Consider the following 19,164-nt stretch of genomic DNA (forward strand, 5'->3'; position numbering starts at 1 on the left):
AAAGGTGCATGGCTGGCCAAACAGGTTATTTATGACCAGTTTTATATACTTTTCAGTGAAAATTCAATATTTTCAGGAATAATATTGATGATCATTGACATGAAAGCTATCAGCAATTATTAACTTAATCTAGAACAGGCCCGCAAAAGGCTCTTTTGATCAGAAGTTTAGTAGATCATAGAAGAAGCAAACTAGCATCAATTCACTTCCTTTAGCATGATAGGTGCAGAAATAAAGGAATAGGTCAACTGAGGCAAAATCCCTGTGTTCTGGCCCTTTTTCTGCCACTGATTATCATATGCCTCTTTCCTCATCAGTTGACAGAGTTTGAATTACACAATCATCTTCAATTTTTGAATTACATGATTCTCCCCATTCATGCTGGCAACAATCTGGAATTCCCATGAATGTTTTGAATTGAGCTCTGTGACTACCTTTTGGACAGCAACAAGTTGTTTATGGCTGAAGATAGTGCTGGGAGGAGAACATAGAGACCTCAGGAGAAGACCATAGGCGCCTGAGCTAAAGAACTAGAGAGGGGGAGATTATGGAATTGCAGAAGTGCACAAAAATATGAGAACTAAAATCTCACACTCTGAAAGTGCAGGACCTTAAAGCTGCTTTTCTCCAATCACTAGGGACATCTGCTCCATGGATAAAATTCCGGGATGTTGCAAGCTGCCCTTCTCAGCCTCCAGCTCCCCCCTGGATAGAATGGCTCCTCTCTGTACTCAGGCCATTCGTCTGATAGCTGCTGCTTTCCAGTCTGTGGCCCTCTTTTCAGGTTCCTCATGTGGGCCCAAGCTAGGGGCTTGCCATGGACTGACCCAATTCTGTCCCATCCCTCAGGCACATTTTCTTGATCAATTGTGTGTTATTTTGCTTCCTCTACCCACTCTGGTCTTCTGGTTATCATAGTCAATGTATATTCTTTAAAAGTCTTACAGTCTTCTTTATCAACCAACACATAACCCGTCCCATCCACAAAAACCTAAGGATGCCATAGTGAATGCAGGATTTGTCACTGGTGCGGCCAGAACTTTAGGCAACCCCTAATTATGCCACAGATGGTTTCCTGGCACCACCTACTGACCAAAGATGCACATTACAAACACTTTAAAATGAGCACAGATTCTGTTATCCAGATGAGGGAGTCACAAAGGGCTCAGGGTGATTGCAACAACTGGTCCTTGTAGTGTACCCACTAAGGTTGTGCTATGGCATGACTCTTTTCTGAATATCTAAGAACGGTATTTCTGGAGTTTAGAAACCAATTGAGGTAGTCCAGGTAAAATGTCTGGGATCTAGCACATAGCATGACATAGAATAATGCATGACATAGAATAATGGCAAATAACATGTTCTTTTAAAATGAAGCAATGCAGCCCAGGTTGGTATGGCTCAGTGGACTGAGTGCCAGCCTGTGAACCAAAAGGTCACCTGTTCAATTCCCAGTCAGGGTACATGCCTGGGTTTCGGGTTAGGTCCCCGGGTGCTTACAAGAGGCAATCAATGGATGTTTCTCTCTCACTCTGATATTTCTCTCCCTTTCTCCCTCCCTTCCCCTCTCTCTAAAAATAAATAAATAAAATCTTTTATATATATCTAGATATATATATATCCTTAAGCCCTGGCCAGGTGGTTCAGTCGGTTGGAGCGGCATCCCATACACCAAAAAGGTTGGGGGTTCGGTTCTTGGTCAGGGCACATGCCTAGGTTTTGGGCAACCAATTGATGTTCTCTCCTCCCCCCCCCCCCCCCCCAAAATCAATAAATGTATACTGGGGTGAGGAAAAAACAATGACCTTAAAAATGTCCCAATTTTGCCTTTGGTAGTCTTACATATCAGATATATAGATAGAAATTTTAAGTAGTAATAATCTTATCTTTTAAAAAAGTTTAAAGACTATATAATTAAAGCCTCCTTCCACATATGTCCTTGTTTCCCTTGCCCTGTCCTACTCTTATATATAGTTAACCGTTTTTAGTTTCTTTCCAGTGTAACTTTCCAGTTTATGCAAAAAAAAAAAAAGTATTTGAAATTTCCCACCCTTTGTGCACAAAAGGTAGCATATGATATACTCAGTGCAGTAGCTTTTTTTTTCAGCGGACATATCCTGGAGATATTCCCATGTCAATAAATATAGTCCTTTCTCATACTTGTCTGTGCTCCATGGTATTTCATTGTGGGAAGGACCACAGTGTTTTTAACTAGTCTCCTATACATGGACAATTTGCACATTAAGAAATTTTATCAATGTGTTTTGAGTATATACAGTGTTTCAGGGACCCATGTTATTTATTTTAATCTTTTTTCACTCTTCATATTCAATGACTCTCACATTACACCTTTATATTTGATGTCTCCCACAGCCTGGAATTTTTAGTTCTGTAAGTGTTATCTGCCTGCTTAGAACATCTCCTTTTGGACACTACAGAGCCGTGCTGCCCAACGCCACAACCATTAGTCATGTGCAGCCATTTAAATGAAGTAAAATACAATTAAGTTCTTCAGTCATACTAGCTATTTTCAAGTTCTCAATAGGCACATGTGGCTATCCATATTGGACAGGCAGGTGAAGAGCATTTGTTATTTTAGAAAGTTCTCTTGGAGAGCGTTGGCCCAGAGAAATTTCAGCTTCAGGTTTTCAAAATTTAACTATCTTCTTAACAATTCTCCTCCCAAGTGGAAGTTGTTACTTGTCTAGTTCCCTCATTAGACTGTTAGCTTGAGAGGCAGGGATTGTAACATTTCTCTGTCTATCCCTAGTACCTACTTATGCACAGTGCCAAGGACATCATACATGTCCAATGAATATGGAATGAAAAACACTGATGAGGAACCTGAGGTTCATAATATAAGTGTGCCCAAGGTCATAATTTGTATGTGGTCAAGCTGTTATTTGAACTGAGATTGTTTAATTCCCTAGTAAGGTCATAGGACATGACTGTGTTAACTTTCATTTCTAAAATATTCTATCAGGGTTACTGAAAATAGAAATTTTAAATGAATAAGGCTGGAGGAAGCCTTTTCTTTCTTTTGATTTTTTAAAGGAATATCCTAGGTATCTGATCCAAAAGATACACTGGGAACCTCTCAGGGAAACAGAATTGTATGGAGAAGGCGTCAACCACTGGGCACTGGAAACCAATTGTTTTCTTTCAGTGTGGAAATAGACTGTATTAGTTTGCTAAAGCTGCCATTACAAAATACCACACATTGGGTGGCTTTAGCAGAAATTCATTTCTCATGTTCTGAGGGCTAGAAGTCAAAGATCAAGGTGTTGGCAGCTTTGGTTTCTTCTGAGGCCTCTCCCCTGGGCTTGTAGATGGCCTTCTTTTCCTGTGTCTTCACATGGTCCGTCCTTTGTGAGTTGCCTGTGTCCTAATTTCCTCTTCTTAAAAGGGCACCAGTCAGACTGAATTAGGGCCTGCACTAAAGATCTGATTTTAACCTACCTCTTTAAAGACATTATCTTCAAATCTAGTCATATTCCACGGTACTGGGTATTAGGAATTCAATATGAATTTGGGAGGAGGACACAGATCAGTCATAGGCTCTTTTCACATTTTTTTAGGATTTTTATTTTTAATTAATTTTACTCTATTTTTATCACTGACACTACTACAGATGTCCGCATTCCTCCCCGCCCCGCCCTTTGCTCGCCTCCACCCAGCCCTCTCCCGGCCTTTCCCTCTGGCCATCACCACAATATTGTCTGTGACTATGGGTTATGCACACGTGATCTATGGCTAATCCCTTCACCTTCTCTCATCCAGTCCCCCTCCCCTCTGACAGCTGTCAGTCTGTTCCATGTGTCCATGCCTCTGTTTCTATTTTGTCAGTTTTTATTTTATTTACTAAATTCTACATATAAATGAGATCACACAGTATTTGTCTTTTTCTAACTGGCATAATAATTTCCAAGTCCATCCATGCTGTTGCAAAAGGTAAGATTTCCTCCATTTTTATTGCCATGTAGAATTCCATTGTGTAAATGTACCACAACTTTTTATCCACTCATCTACTGATGGACACTTGAACTATTCCAGATCTTGGCCATTGTAAATAACACTGCTATGAACACAGGGGTGCATATATTCTTTCAAATTGGTGTTTTGGGATTCTTAGCATATATTTCCAGAAGTGGATCGCTAGGTCAAAAGGCAGTTCCATTTTTAATTTTCTGAGGAAACTCCATACTGTTTTCCATAGTGGCTGCACCAGTCTGCATTCCCACCAACAGTGCAAAAGGGTTCCTTTCCCTCTACAACCCCACCAGCACGTTTGTTGATTTATTGATAGTCATTCTGGTAGGTGTAAGGTGATATTTCATTGTAGTTTTAATTTGCACCTCTTTCACATTTTTCTTTGATGAAGAGACAACAGAACTAATATTATGCTTATCAAATTAAAGACTGCTTTTATTCTACAGAGGGAAAAAAAGACTCCAAACAACTTTGATAAAAGCCTGTTTGTCCTTCAAAACACAAGATTCAGTTCAGCTGCAATGGAGTGGAGTCTTCTTAAGGAAAAAAGTAACTGGAAATACTGTCTGGAGAGGTTAAACAGGAAAAGGAAGTGGAATACCAGGTGACTACAGCAAAGTTAGCACATCACACTTTTGAAGGTGGGTGGGCCGGAGCGGGCTTGGGAATATCTTAAAAGCTACTTAGGTTTGCCTTTTACCTGAAGACTAGGAAACAATCTTTCCTTGACTCTGTTCTTGTCAACTTTTTCTTAGGCTATTAAATTCAGTTGTCGGGGTTTTGTTTTGTTTTTTCTTATGATGTGGAAAAGTTACAGAAAGGTTAGATATATGGTTCTAGTCACCTTTTTTTCTCTCATTAAGAAACAAGGAAGTCCTAGCTGGTATCGCTCAGTGGATTGAGTGCCAGCCTGCAAACTAAAAGGTTGCCAGTTTGATTCCCAGTCAGGACACATGCCCGGGTTGGGGGCCAGGTCCCCAGTTGGGGACACATGAGAGGCAACCACACATTGATGTTTCTCCCCATCTCTTTCTCCCTCCCTTCCCTCTCTCTAAAAAATAAATATATATAAAATCCTTAAAAAAAAAAAAAAAGCAAGGACAAGTTTGTTACATAAAATAAAGAATAAAAATGAGATAATAAAGAAATCCTTTATCTTCAACCTGTCAGAGATAAGTACTCTAAAATATTTTTTTGCCTTGGTTGGTGTGGCTCAGTGGGTTGGGCGCTGGCTTGCCAACCAAAAGGTCACTGATTTGATTCCCAGTCAGGTTACATGCCTGGGTTGCAGGCCAGGTCCCCTGTTGGGGGTGTGAAAGGCAACCAATCAGTGTTTCTCTTCCTCTCTTTCTCCTTCCCTTCCCCCATCTCTAGAAATGAATAAATAAAAGTTAAAAAAATTTTTTTCAACTTATTTTTCAAAAGCAGGATAATCCTACATATGCTGTTTTTAAAATTCACTTTCCCCCTTTCCTTTCCCGCTCTGGCCCCAGACGCAGCAGCAGCCACCATGATGTCGATGCCCAAGAAGCAGATTGCCATTAATGAACTTTTTTTTAAGGAGGGAGTGATGGTAGCCAAGAAGGATGTGCACATGGCTAAATACCTCGAGCTGGCAGACAAGAATGTGCCTAATCTTCACATCATGAAGGCTAGTCTCTCAAACCACGAGGCTATGTGATGGAACAGTTTACCTGGAGGCATTTCTACTGGTACCTTACCAACGAGGGCATCCAGTATCTCTGTGTCTACCTCTCCCTGCCCCCTAAGATTGTGCGCTGTGGCTGCCCTGAGGCTGGCAGGCCAAGGCCCACAGGTCTGGAGAGCAAGTGACCTGCAAGACTCACACAAGGGGAAGCTGACAGAGACACCTACAGAAAGAGCTCTGTCCCCCTGGTGTGGACAAGAAAGCCGAGGCCAGGACTGGATCAGCAACCAAATTCCAGCTCAGAGGTGGATTTGGTCGTGGACCTGGTCAACCACCTCAGTAAAATTGGAGAAATTATTTTGTGTTGAATAAACTTGTGGTCAGAAAATTGAAATAATAGTACAAAAATAAATAAAACCCGCTTTCCCATTTATTATAGCATGAATGTTTGATTTATTAAAAAACATCTTATTAGTAGCTGTAAAGAATTTCATCACATAGATGTGGTTGAATTTGATTAACACAGCAGCATATGGATAATTTGTTTATAACCATAGAAGCTGGAAAAACAAAATTTATTAAAGGAATGGAAATTATACCACACATGGTAAAAGTAATGAATATGACTTTTTATTTTGGTTTTGTAGTATAGACAATACAAATACCCTCTCCACATCAGGACGGGCTCAGACCACACCCGCCTCTTTCTGCACCACTCAGTGCAAGCCTGAGGGACAACCCTTCTGCAGGACTAGGCAGAGCAGTCTGGATTGCTAGGAAGTGAGGGCAGTTGTGGGTTGTATCATGTGACTGTATGGGAGCTATATGCATCTGCATCTCTTCTACCTGGATCCAGACAGATGAAATATTTCCACCAAAAGATTCATTCCTCAGGATCAATCAACAAGAGTTCTGTCCCTTAAATAAAATTACATGCCCCTGGTAAGGGCAGGACATGTGTATAAAATCAGTCTTTACCCAGAGGGACTTCATCAGCTTGGGAACATGACATTTCTGAAAGCACATAGCTCTCCAGAAGCCACTGAGGACACGGACCAGGAGGGTGAAGTCCTGAGGTCACATACTCCGGCTGGGATCATTTGTGGACTTGGATAGTTAACATTTGGAGGGAATACGCCAGTCTGATCTCCAAATTTCCTCTCAGTAGTCCATGCTAAAGTGACACTGAAAGGCTGTTCTGTCTCCACCCTGGACTCTGTCTTGTTTCCTCTCAATCCTCTGACCCTGGCTAGACCCACCTACCAACTCAACCTATTCCTCCTTTTGTTTGAATTATCTCAGTTAATAGTACCATTTGTTCAGTTATCAAATTTAGTGATTTTTGTTTCCTCTCTCACCCTCACAGCCCACCTAGTCACCAGTTCTTGTTGATTTTGCTTCTGGGCTAATTCCTAACCCCTTCCCACATCCTCAATCTCAGGACCACTGCCTGACTATAGGGCACCTGACTTTCCAATCCAGCCTCAGAAGGGTCCATCTGATGTAGGTACTGATTATGCCCCACCTGTGTCTAAAGGTACCCAAACTCTTCAGTGTGGGATCCAAAGGTCTTTACACCCTGGAACCCACTTACTGTAATCTATTCTCCCCAGCTCCTAGTCTCCAGCCACATTAGTTCACAAGACTTCTTCTTACCACCCCTTTCTATACCATACCTTTGTAGGTATTCCGGTCATAATTTGGCAAACTCTCATTTATCTGTCAAGAGCTAGACTGTATGTCCCCCCTGTAACTTGAATTTCATTATTCTTGATTTTGGTATAATTGTCTCCTCTTCCCACCTAGATTGTGAACTTCTTGAGGGTAGGCCAGGGACCTACCCCTGTACTTAGCATGGTGCTCAGTAAACAGACACTCAACAAATGATTATTATATTAAAGGGCTCGTGCCTATATTCTGTCCTGTACTGTAATCTGTTCGTGTGTATGAGGTGTGACCAGGTCTGGTGTGACTCACTGTTTAACAAGCATACCAGAATTTATATATGCAAACAGGAGCTGCTGCCTTCAGTCTTCTCCTTATGAGATTGGACACTTCCTTCAGTGATGCTGTCATTGCTCAAGGTATCTTTGGAATACCTCTCAGAAACAACTTCGGCATTTACATCACTTTCTCTCCAATATCCTCTGTGGTAGCATTTTTCATTTTTTCAATATTTTTAATGCACTTATCTATCCCAGACATCAAGATGATACTGGGTGAAAGATAAATCAGATATTTACTCAGTCTTCAAGGAAGTTTCTGATTGGTGAGGGAGATAAGATCTGGACGACCATTGCAATCCAAGGTTAAGTGCTAACAGTCCACAGAGGTTGGATTTGATTTTTGGAAAAAGCCAAAAGTCCTCTGGTTTCAACCTCCCAACAAAGTGGATGACAAAGGTATTTGATAACACACTGCTTTAAGCCAGTGTGTTCTGAAGACTTCTAAATGGGTGCCCAGTGAGTTCCCAGGACCTCTCTCCCCTCAAGATACTAAATTCTTCTGGTGTGTTTGTTTAAATCCCAGACCCCACTTTATGGCAACGGTCCTCTGTGTATAGTCTTCCCAGCTAAGTGATGAGCTTTTTAAAGGCAAGTGCTGAGGTCTTACCCTTCATCATTGTTTTCACAGCAACCAGGTGGACACATCATACCTGTTGGATACTTATTGAGTTACTCCATTCCCTTGTGTGTACTCTGTACTGACAGCTCTGCAGATCAGCAAGTGACAGAAGAGAAAGGCTGAGGACTAATGCCGGGAGGGCACGAGTTAGGACACTGGCAGAGGATCTGGGACCAGAGCGCGCAGTTCCTGCTTCCTGGTTCCCTGGAGCGAAGGCCCCTTGATAGGAGCCGCTGAGAGGGAGCAGCCCTTCCAGCGCGCCGGGCGCCCCCCGCTTCTCCAGCCTTCCGCGGACTTGTGCGCCGGGACGTCCGTCCGCAGCCAGGGACGCGGAGGGTGGCGAGGTGCGAAGCCGGAGCCGCGTCACCAACAAGACACCCACCCCTTAACCCTGACTAAGAGGAAGGTTTTCAGCTCCCGGGAACCAGAGTCTGAGACTCCGCCCGGTGGGGCAGGAACCCGGAGTTTGGGGCAGAGGAAAAGTACGGACGAGAGATCAAAGGGAAAGTTTGTGTGCGGGGAACCGCTGAGGCCGGATCCCGAAAGTGAGGTCAAAGTTGGGGGTCAGCGCCGCGGAGCTCCGCTCCCGCCGCCCCTCCCCCGCCCGGCTCCCTCCCGCGCTGGCCCCGCCCCGCCCGGCATCCCCCTCCCCCGTCGGCCCGCTTCCCAGTCTCCACCCCGAGGGGCCGGTGGCGGGGCCGCCACTCCCTCCGCTCCCTCCTTCAGCTGCGCGCATCTCATACCAGCCCTCATTCCGCACATTCCAGGCTCCCTCCTTTCAAACTCCAGGCCGGGGGCGGGAGGGTCCGCAGCTCCGGCTCCAGCGCCAGCCGCCTGGTACCCCAGGTGAGTGCCTGGCCCGCCGCGCGCCCCCGCCGCGTGCTCTGCTCGCTCCTTTCTGTCGGCCTCGCCCCTTCCCGCCCTGGACCTCAGGCTCCGGCCGCTCTCCGGACTCATCTCCCTCTTAGACCCCGCTCCCTCCGTGGCTTCCCGACCCCTCTCCTGTTGCCTCCGCCCCCTGCGCCGGCCAGCTTCCCCGGCTCCCTTCCTTTGGCCGTTGACTCACCGCTCCAGGAATAGGGATCTCCCGTGTTTTCCCGGCAGTCCCGTTCTGGGAAAACTCCTCCCTCTGTGCGCCGCTCCGCGAGTCGGACGGGGTGGCAGCGAACTAGGCTCCGGGAGCTGGGTAGGCTGGGTTCGCTGCCCCGCCTTCCTCCCCGCCCCGCGCGCTGGTCGACCTCCGAGCGGGAGCCGGGTCTCCGCGCGCTGACCCAGGGCGTCCCTGCAGAGCCTGCTCCGGGCGTCCGGGAACTCAGCGGAGCTGCGGCTTCAAGAGATAGCGCGCGGAACAGACTCACATAACTAGCTTAGCCCAGCCACCGCACCTTCCCGCACTCTGGTACCGGTAAGGCAACGGCGCGGGGAGGTGCGGGGAGGCGCGGGGAGGCGTTAGCTCTAAGCCAGCGGCAGGCATTGGTAGGGGGGGTGAGGGATGGGGGGTGGGGGCGGGCGCGTGAGGAGCTCTGACCCGGATGGACTAGGAAGAGGGCCGGGCACGTGGAGGCTCTGCAGACCGCAAGGGTCGGGGTGGGACACGAGGCACGTGGGCAAAAGGGAGTTTGGAGAGCTGAAAGGACCTCAGGTAGAACCAAGAACCCCGGCGATGGAAGAGACCTAGCATCCATGCCTCTTTATCCTGCTTGGCCCTTTTTGCGCTTGCAAGATAGTCCTGGAGGTAGGTGTGTTGGTTGTTTTAAATGCTGTGGCTTTGCTAGAGCGTTGGGGGCCCGTACCGAAGTCCTTGGTCTCCAGGGCTGTGAAGCCTGATGTTTCCATGATGGGGATTCGTGGATCTAGGGAGCAGAACTCCCAAACCTCGAAGCAGACATTTCCCAGGAACACGCCCTCTGTGCACAGGTGTGTAAAGGGAGTTCTGGTCAGACCAAGTGGGTTTCCGATGAACTCTCTGTGAGGTAGTGTGACTGTCCTATCTCATTAGTTTTGGGTGTATGTGAGGGTGGTATCTGTTCACATATGACTCACCTTGGCTTCCAGTAGGTGTATTTGTTTGAGTATGGTTCCACTTGAGAAGAGTGCTGTCTGTCTGTCTATTTGTGCATCTTTAAGTGTGTATTTTTCTTGAGGATGTTGGTTTGGGGCAGGACTGTTCTTCCGCCCTGCATAACTGGGCCAGAGACAGTGTCTCCGGTTGTATGTGTGCAGGGATAATTTAACTCGTTGTTGGAGCTTGTGGCACCCAGGCTCCATTGGTTATCGACTGGGCAGAGCTGGACTGAAAGCTGTCTTTCTGAGGGAGAGTGGGTTCTGTTCTTGCCTGAAACAGTTTAGAGAACAAGCTGGTAGAAGGGTAAAGAAATCTGAGATCTTTGTGGTTTCTTGATGGGACGGGTTATTGATAATTATAGTTGAGGATGATGATTATGGAGGTGGACCCTCCCCACCCCCGAAAGAGGAGAACATTTGAACCTTGAGACTTGTGCAGACGGCACTTTTAAAGTTGGCCCCAAGGACAAAGAAGAATTCATGTATCCCAGCCAGAACTACTTTATACTGGTCCAACTCTCCTTAGAGCTGCCCCTGCAGTCAAATGGATGAATCGTTCCATCTTTACAACTTGCTAGACCGTTCTATACTTTCCTGTGGCAAGGGGAATGACTAGCACATGTCATAAATGCTACAGTGCCCGCCTGGGAGGGAAGGGCTGCCTGTGATTTGCTGGTTGACCAGTGGGGAGACCCTCACTGGGTGTCTCAGTTTCCCCATCTCTTCATTTCTGCTTTGCTTTCTGTTTTCCCTCCATTTGGGGTTTTACTATCTGAAGCATTTTCAAGGAGTGAACAGGGTAGGGAAGAGAGCCAAAATGACCAGGTTCTCAGAGGTGACATAGCCAGTGGGGGTGGGGGTCCAGAGACAGACCTGACCTCGGAGTTCTGCGTTTCCACAATGTGATGATGTGGGCATAATGTTTAGCGTTTCTTGGAAGGAAGGACCAAGACACTCTCATTGGGGTGAGGACTCTGGTCACTGCTTGCTCCTCCATGCGTCCTGAGGATGCATATGTTCTGGTGGGACCGTCCTCACTCTCACTTGCGTAGGCCAGGTGTGGGGCTGGGGCTTCCAGGGTGTCTGGTCTAAAGGCAGCATTGATGGAGTGGAAAGGGTACAGCTTTGGGGTCAGACATATCTAGGTACAAATCCTGACTGCTACTTACTACCTTTGAGGCTCTCAGGGTGTTTCCTGATGAGTAATATGAGAGGGGGTTAGTTGATATCTATCCAGAAAGTTTGTTGGGAAATTTCGACGTTTGCAAAGCATGTAACATAGTGCATGACACAGCCCAGGGCCTCGGTAGCTAGTGTTCCCTGAGCTTATTTCAGCATGGAACCTCTTTTTCCTGGGGACTTCTCAGAACACCGTTTGATAAACCCTGCCCTGTTCATTCATGTTTATTTAGCAAACGTGAATTGAACATTTACTATAGGCCAAACCCTGAAGCATGTTCTTCATCCTTAGAAACCAGGGTAGCTAGTGAACCAGGTGAAGGTGGGAGGCAGGGCTTTGTCACGGAAGCACACAGGGCCTCCAACTCCTAAGTTTTAATTCCAGTTTTGCCTTTACTCCAGAGTGAACTTGCAGAACGTTAATGGACACTCTAATGTTACCATGTAACTCCCTCATATTAAAGGTGGGAAATTTGAGGCCCCTGAAGGGACAATAACTTGCTTAAGGTCTCACAACCAGTGAGTTGCAGACCTGGGAGTAGAATGCAGTGTTTTCACTCTGCATTCTTTCTCCTGCTCTGTGGATCCCAAAACTCAGACCCCCTAGTCACTTCCATCTAACAGGAATGGCGGCCAGAACAGTTTTACTTGGGCAATTTCTGTCATCCTGTGGCTCAGATAAGGTTGTTAGGCAGAAATATTCCCCTCTCTACCAGCAAAAAGCATAGAACTGTGGAATCTGAGAATGCCAATTCCAGAAGGACGCCTTAGGAGGTCTTTAAAAGCCACCCTCCCTTCTCCTTGCTGGTGTATACATTACTCGGGCCAGGCAGAGAAGGGTCTCTATCTTTCAAGACCTGGGATGCAGATGTCGCAGCCTCCTGTGGTTTCCATGCTGGAGTCTTGTGTGGGTGACTGTCACAGAGCAATACCTGTTGCCTAATCTGTGGCTTCTCTCCTCTCCGGGGGTGGGGGGTGGGGGGTGGGAGGTGAGGTGAGAGACCTGAGTCTCCATTTTGCTGCTTTTCCTGTAGTTGAGGTCAGTCTGGGGGCAGTGGGAAATTCAGGGCTTGTAAGGGTGGCTCTACCTTGCCCGTCTTCCTTTGCCCCCCATGACCCTTTCTTGGCTGGGGTTGGGAGGAGAGCTCCCTTTAAAGCTCTGAAATTGGAGCTGAACAGCTGCTCTCCAGTCTCCCGTCCCTCCCGCAGGGGTTTAACCGCTTAGGGGCCCAGGTGGAGGTGGGGGCAGGGCTTTGTCCCTGGGTAGCACAGTCTCCAAATCGTATGTTTTACTTCCAGCTTTGCCTTGACCGCTTCTGAAATGACAGTTCTCTCCTTGCTTTTGGGCTTTTCCATTTAGATATTGGGGAGATTCTAATTACTTCCTCTGTGATATAGTTCTGGAGCCCTCAGCTGGTAGCGGCTGGATCTTTGGGAACATTTCCACTGGAACTCCAGTCCCTAAGATCTGTGCTCACACCTCCTGCCTTTAATACTGGCAGGCTCGTGGAAAGGCAGGAGGGTAGGCCTGGCTCCCTGTGGGCAGCTTGGTGGTGGTGCTGAGGGTAGGCGGGCCCCCATGGGTGGGGACTCAGCTTCCTTTGACCCAAACTTCATGGGAACAATAGACTTCAGAGGAGTCACCAGGGACAGGAAATGGGAGCTGTGCTAAGGCAGGGTAACCCTCCTGGGGGATGGGATTGCATATCCGGCCGATAGGAAGGGCTGCGTGTTGGGGGCAGTGCAAAGGGCACCGGGGAGGGGCTGATGACACATAGGGTGGGCCTCTCCTCTGAAGGGGGCTGTTAGCTCAGTGAAACCTGAGCTGCTCAGAGCCCATTATTTGGCTGAGCCTTCCGCTTTGTGTTTTACTAGCAAAGGCATTGTGTGTGGTACCTGCCACTCTCCCCTGCTGCCCAGCTCACCCCTGCCAGACCAGGTCTCTCCCTTTCCTTCAAGCCCCCTAAGATGTCTTTGCGAATCGTCCTGGCCCGGATAAAAGGCTAGTTTTGTTTCTTCCTGGATGATCTCCATCTTGGCGTTGAGCCTTGGGTAATAGTTGACTGGGGAGGCGATCTGTGCAGTGGGCAGAGCTCTGGGTGGAGAGGCACAGGCCTGGACAACATGAAAGAGTTTTGTTGTTGTTGTTGTTGTTCGGTTTTTTTGTTTGTTTTTTTGTTTTGTTTTGTTTTTTGCCACAAGCAGAGCAAGAAGACACAGGACAGGGAGGGGAAGATTCCTGCTTGAAGCAGGTGGTGGAATGTTCTGGGAGGCAGAGCGCTCTTATCTGGCCGCCTTTGTGGGGGTAGAATAGACTTTGTGAGAGGGTCAGGAGGGTTGTGGGAGAAAAGAGAGTCAGACCACACTGAGTAGCTTTTTTTGAGTTCAGGTTGCCAGACTTTTTACAGGTCAGGTTTTGGAATCCTGAGAGAAACTGTAGGAGTGACCACAGATTCATTCTAGGGTCTAAGAGAAGGTAAAGCTGGCAAAATAACAAATGCTGTCCTGATTTATTTCTTCAGTGTGGCAAGACGGAGATCCTGGAAATGGTAGGCTGGTAAGCTTCATGTTGATCCCCCAAATTCCAGGTCAGATACTTCAGCACACAATCTAAGGGGACTTCAAAGTGAAGTTGAGATAATTAGTAGCCAACGGGTGTTCACTCTATCAAGTTTTGGAAGATAATCCAGTTTGGGTGGAGGAATGTTCAGTAAGAACTTGGAGTCTAATGATTTTCTTGAGTTGGAGAGAAGTAAATATGATCTGGCTGATGCAGCAGTCATGGGTTTGCATCTGGTTGAAAGACTACCCTGAGTCCCGACTGCGCTCACCCTGGGGGTGGAGTCCAGTGATACGCCCGCAGGGATCTCTCTGGCTTTGTACTTTATTGATTCTGTAGGTGTTTAGGACAGCAAGCATATGAGATGACAGAATCATGATTTGAAATCATCTTAATTGACTAGAATGCAAAGATTAAGCAAAAATATGAAATAAAATTTTGTTAAAAATTATACAAGCCCACAGAGCTCCGTGGACTAAGGCTGTCCTTGATGCAGACCCCGCCACACCACTGGGCGCACACACAGGCTCAGGGTGTCGTGGGCGGTGCAGAGTCAGATCGACCTGGGTTCACACTCCAGCCCCAGCATTAATCTCCCTGTAACTTTCTTCCCCTTCTGTACCGTAGAAATTAAAAAACAAAACAAACAAAAGGAAACCCTACCTCACAGAACATATTCTTTTTTTTTAATAAATTAAAGAAGTAACAAAATGGTACATAGTATCACAACTTGGTGATGAGCACAGTTAGTATTTTGGTGTATATCCCTCCAGACTTATATTCATGCAAAACCATGCATTTTAACATGATTGCAATTACATGTCCTGTTTTTTTCCCTACTGGGTACTACATAATAATATCTCATGTCATAAAAAATAATTTAAAACCACAATTGTAAGGGTCGGAATAGGATTACATTATATGAATGCACCTTAATTTATTCAACTATACCCTACAGGACTTTAAAAAATTGTTTTCCATTTTTAGCCATTAAAAATTACTTGATATCTAGCTATGTTGAATACATATACTTTTCTTCAAAATGGAATCTAATCGATTTAAGTGTAAAATCCTGCATTTAAGTTCAAAACATCAATTATATAAGTATAGAATAGGAATTGACTGTCAGTTCTGGCGGGGGATGAAATACATGGGCTTTTTGTTTGACAAAGGAAGGGGAAGGGAAATGAGCATTTATGAGGTGCCTACTAGCTACCAGGTGTTGTTCTAGACATTTTTGCCTATGTCATATTCCTTAATATTTTTTTGTTTAATCTTCACCTGAGGAGATTTTTTCATTGCTTTTAGAGAGGAAGGGAGAGAGAGAAACATCAATGCCAGAGAGAAACATTAATTGGTTGCCTTCCATACATGCCCGGGCTGGTCATCGAACCAACAACCTTTCAGTTACAGGATGATGCTCCAATTAACTGAGCCACACTGGCCAGGGCTTCTTTAATCTTTATAGCAGTTCTGTGAGATAGGGTTTCCTTTTTGTTTGTTTTGTTTTTTAATTTCTACGGTACAGAAGGGGAAGAAAGTTACAGGGAGATTAATGCTGGGGCTGGAGTGTGAACCCAGGTCGATCTGACTCCCTGCACCGCCCACGACACCCTGAGCCTGTGTGTGCGCCCAGTGGTGTGGCGGGGTCTGCATCAAGCCTTAGTCCACGGAGCTCTGTGATGCTCAGGCCACTTTGGGAGTCACGTCTGGTTTTGGAGGGTGGAAACGCCCTGATGAGCTAAGTATTGAGCGTGCCCGTATTGTGAGTGTCTTCGCAGAGGGCAGAGGAGGGTTGGAACCTGTCCTGTCATCAGGGTGCTGTTATTCAGGGTGCACTGCCAGAGGGTAGGCCCTTTTTGCAGCAATAGTAAGTTAGGTCCATCTGCTCTGAAGTCAGTTTCACTTATATAGTACCACAGAGAACTGCATAGAACTCCATGACGTAGGACTTGTTAGGAGTGGTTTGGAGGACATCTCTGCATTGGTGGGAAATTGAACCAGGTTACTTCTAGGGCCTCTGTTTCCTCCAGCTGGTCCTGCGCCTCCGTTTCTTCACATACAGCCGGTGGGGATTGTACTCAGTGACACGGGAGATGTTTTCTTACTTTGACATTCTGGGATTCCTGCTGGAGACAAGGCTGAGAGATGTGGGCTGGACGAGCAGTTGGAGGAGACACAAAGAGGAAATGTCGGGGTTACTGCCTGGTTCCCTGTCACTTTTTTAAAAAAATCCTCACCTGAGGATATGTTCATTGATTTTAGAAAGAGAGAAGGGGGGCGGGGGGGTGGAGAGGAGAAAGAGAGAACCATCCATCCGTTGCCTCTCATATACACACTGACTGGGGATTGAACCTGCAACCTAGGCATGGGCCCTAACTGGGAATCAAACCTGCAGCCGAGCCACCTGGGTAGGACTCCGTAGCATCTTTGTACCAGCGGAATGAATGGGTGTTAGGGGCAGGCTGCCCCCCTGAGGTGCGGCAGGGGCGGTGAGCGCAGTGTGGAGTAGTGGCTGCTGTCCAATGGAGATACGATGTAAGCCAGGTATGTAATTTTAAGTCATCTAGAGGCCACATTTAAGAACTTAGAAAGTGATAAGTGAAATTTAATAGTATATTTTATTAAACTATGTCTAAAATATTGTTTAAACATGTAATCAATATGTTACAAAACAACTGGGATAGTTTACAATTTTTTATACAAAGTGTTAGAAATCTAGCATGTATTCTCTCTCTCTTTTTAAAAGACTTTAATTATAGAAAGTGGGGAAGGGAGGGAGAGAAACATCAATGTGGGTGAGAAATATGGGTCAGTTGCTTCTCGCATGCCCCCAACTGGCGACCTGACCTGTATAACCCAGGCATGTGCCCCCACAGAGACTCGAACTGGTGACTTTTTGGTCCGAGCGATGACGCCCAACCCACTGAGCCACACCAGTCAGGGCCAAATATATTCTTTTACACTTAACAATGCATCTCAGTTTGGACTAGTCACTTTTCAAGTGCTCAGTAGCTACATGTTGGTAGTGGCTCCGGTTTGGACAGGATAGCTTTATAACCAGCCTGCTTGGGTTTGAATCCCTTTTCTGCCACCTTGTGCAAATTTTCTAATTCAGTGTGTCTTATTTTCCCTTCTGCGAAATGGGGGTGATAATACTAATGGAACCAACCTCATGTTGTTGATGTGAAGATTAAACTCATCGCTGTTTATTAAGTGCTTAGTGTTTTGCCTGGCCTATACTAATCACTGTATAAGTGTTTATCAAATAAGTGACTTTAGATGGTTGTTAAACCCTGAATAAGCTAAAGTTTATAAGAAGGAGAGGCTGGTGATATGCTTGGGAAAACCCAATTGCAGAGTGGTCTTGTGGTATTACTGTTCTACTCTACCTGTTCCCAGAAGTTCTACATAATGAAATTGACTTCATATCAGATGGACTTGACCCGCTTTTACTGCAGAGAAGGCCTTCTGGAAGTGAGAAATGACAGCACCCTGCTGACAAGAGAAGTCCCAGTTCTTCAACAGGCGTGTTCTGAACATCTGTCTGCCTGGGGCTTGGAACTGTGCTGGGTGGCCTGGAAGAAGCAAAAGCATCCCCAGAAATGCTCCATTGTAAATTGCATGACCTCATGTTGGAATGGGAGCAGAGGTCACTTCCATTACTTGAAGGGTTAAGCAATAGCCGTGCTGCTTGTGCAAGAGAAGTAAAGCTGCATGAGTGGTTTGGATACCTCCTCAGAACACTACCAAACCAACTCTCTTAAACTCCCTTGGCGTCAGCCTCCTCCACTTGCCAATCCATAGTGGCCTCAGAACACCCACTGTGTGCCTGGACTGTCCCAGGTGCCTTGAGGGGAATGTGGATGGAAGACCTGTCGCCTGTCCCCAAGAAGCTTTTGATCCCATCTGGCAGGGGAGGGAGACTGAATAGCAAAGGCTGACAACCTGTACGATGAAAGAAGGGCTAATTAGAGGCACAAACAAGCGGTTGCCTGGTAAAGTGATTCATTCTGATGCAGCTGGGAGGGGTTAGGGAAGGCTTCCCAGAGGAGGAGGCCCTTGAGCGGGCTTTGTGGGATGGGTAGGGTTTTGATTGCACTGTGTGTAAGACAGGGACAGAGAAGAAAAGGAGGGAGAGGGATAAATGTCTGTGGGGGGACAGAAAAAATAGTGACTTCAGGGCTGTAGTCATGAAATGAGTAGAAGAGAGGAGATAACTGGCATTTATGGGAGAGGGAGATTTGAGTTGGGCCCTCTGGGTAGAATAAGGAGGACTTTTAAAAAATTTATTTTTAAATTTACATACAGCAAAATTTACTCTTCATGGTGTACAGTTCTGTGGGTTTTGACAAATGCATTGAGTTGGTATTCACCTCCACAATCAAAATGCAGAACTTAAATGTCCCCAAACAGTGCTCTCCTGTGCTACCCCTCCCCTGTGCCCATCCCCCAAAACGCTGATCTACTCTCCACTCCTGTAGCTGCCTTTTCAAGAATAGATTCCTATAGTATGTGGCTTTTGAGTCTGCTTTTTTTCCCTGTAAATATTTTCTTTATTTTTAGAGAGAGGAGAAAGGGAGGAGAAAGAGAGGGAGAGAAACATCAATCTATTTCCTCTTATACATGCCCCACCTGGTGACTGAACCCACAACCCAGGCATGTGCCCTGACTGGGAATTAAACGAGTGACCCTTCGCTTTTCAGGACGATGCCCAGCCTACCGAGCCACACCAGTCAGGGCTAAGCATAATATTTTGAGATCTATCCAAGTCGTTGTGGGTAGCAAGAATTCATTCCTTTTTTTTTTTTTTTTTTTTTTTTTTTGCTGAGTAGTAGTATTCCATTGTATGGATGGACGTATCACAGTGTACTCATCCATTCACCGGTCGAAGGACTTTTGGGTTTTTCCTAGCTTTTGTTGATGATGAGTAAAGCTTCTGTTAACATTTGTGTCCAGGTTTTTGTGTGAACACAGGCTGTCATTTCACTTGGAGAGGGAATACCCAGGAGTGGGATTATAGGAGCCCTATGGCATGTGTATGTTTAATATTTTAAGAAACCACCAGACTGTTTCCAAGGTATACCATTTTACATTC

At 46.1% G+C, this 19,164-nt stretch overlaps 1 protein-coding gene and 1 pseudogene across 2 annotated transcripts in view; both read left to right on the forward strand.

Moving 5' to 3' along the window:
* The first annotated feature begins 5,500 nt into the window (after positions 1-5,500).
* Positions 5,501-5,981, forward strand: LOC129073439 (40S ribosomal protein S10-like; annotated as a pseudogene).
* Positions 5,982-9,859: 3,878 nt separating this feature from the next.
* TEAD4 (TEA domain transcription factor 4) overlaps positions 9,860-19,164 on the forward strand; it is a 65,577-nt gene continuing 56,272 nt past the window's right edge. For both annotated transcript variants that reach the window (XM_054577207.1, XM_054577206.1), the window contains exon 1: positions 9,860-9,998. In XM_054577207.1, coding sequence (XP_054433182.1) covers positions 9,947-9,998 — 52 coding nt within the window. In that variant the 5' untranslated portion in view covers positions 9,860-9,946. The remainder of the gene's footprint in view (positions 9,999-19,164) is intronic.

Source organism: Pteronotus mesoamericanus, unplaced genomic scaffold (genome assembly GCF_021234165.1).
Source record: "Pteronotus mesoamericanus isolate MK-2021 breed Mesoamerican mustached bat unplaced genomic scaffold, CSHL_Meso_final contig_41, whole genome shotgun sequence".
Taxonomy (NCBI): Eukaryota; Metazoa; Chordata; class Mammalia; order Chiroptera; family Mormoopidae; genus Pteronotus; species Pteronotus mesoamericanus.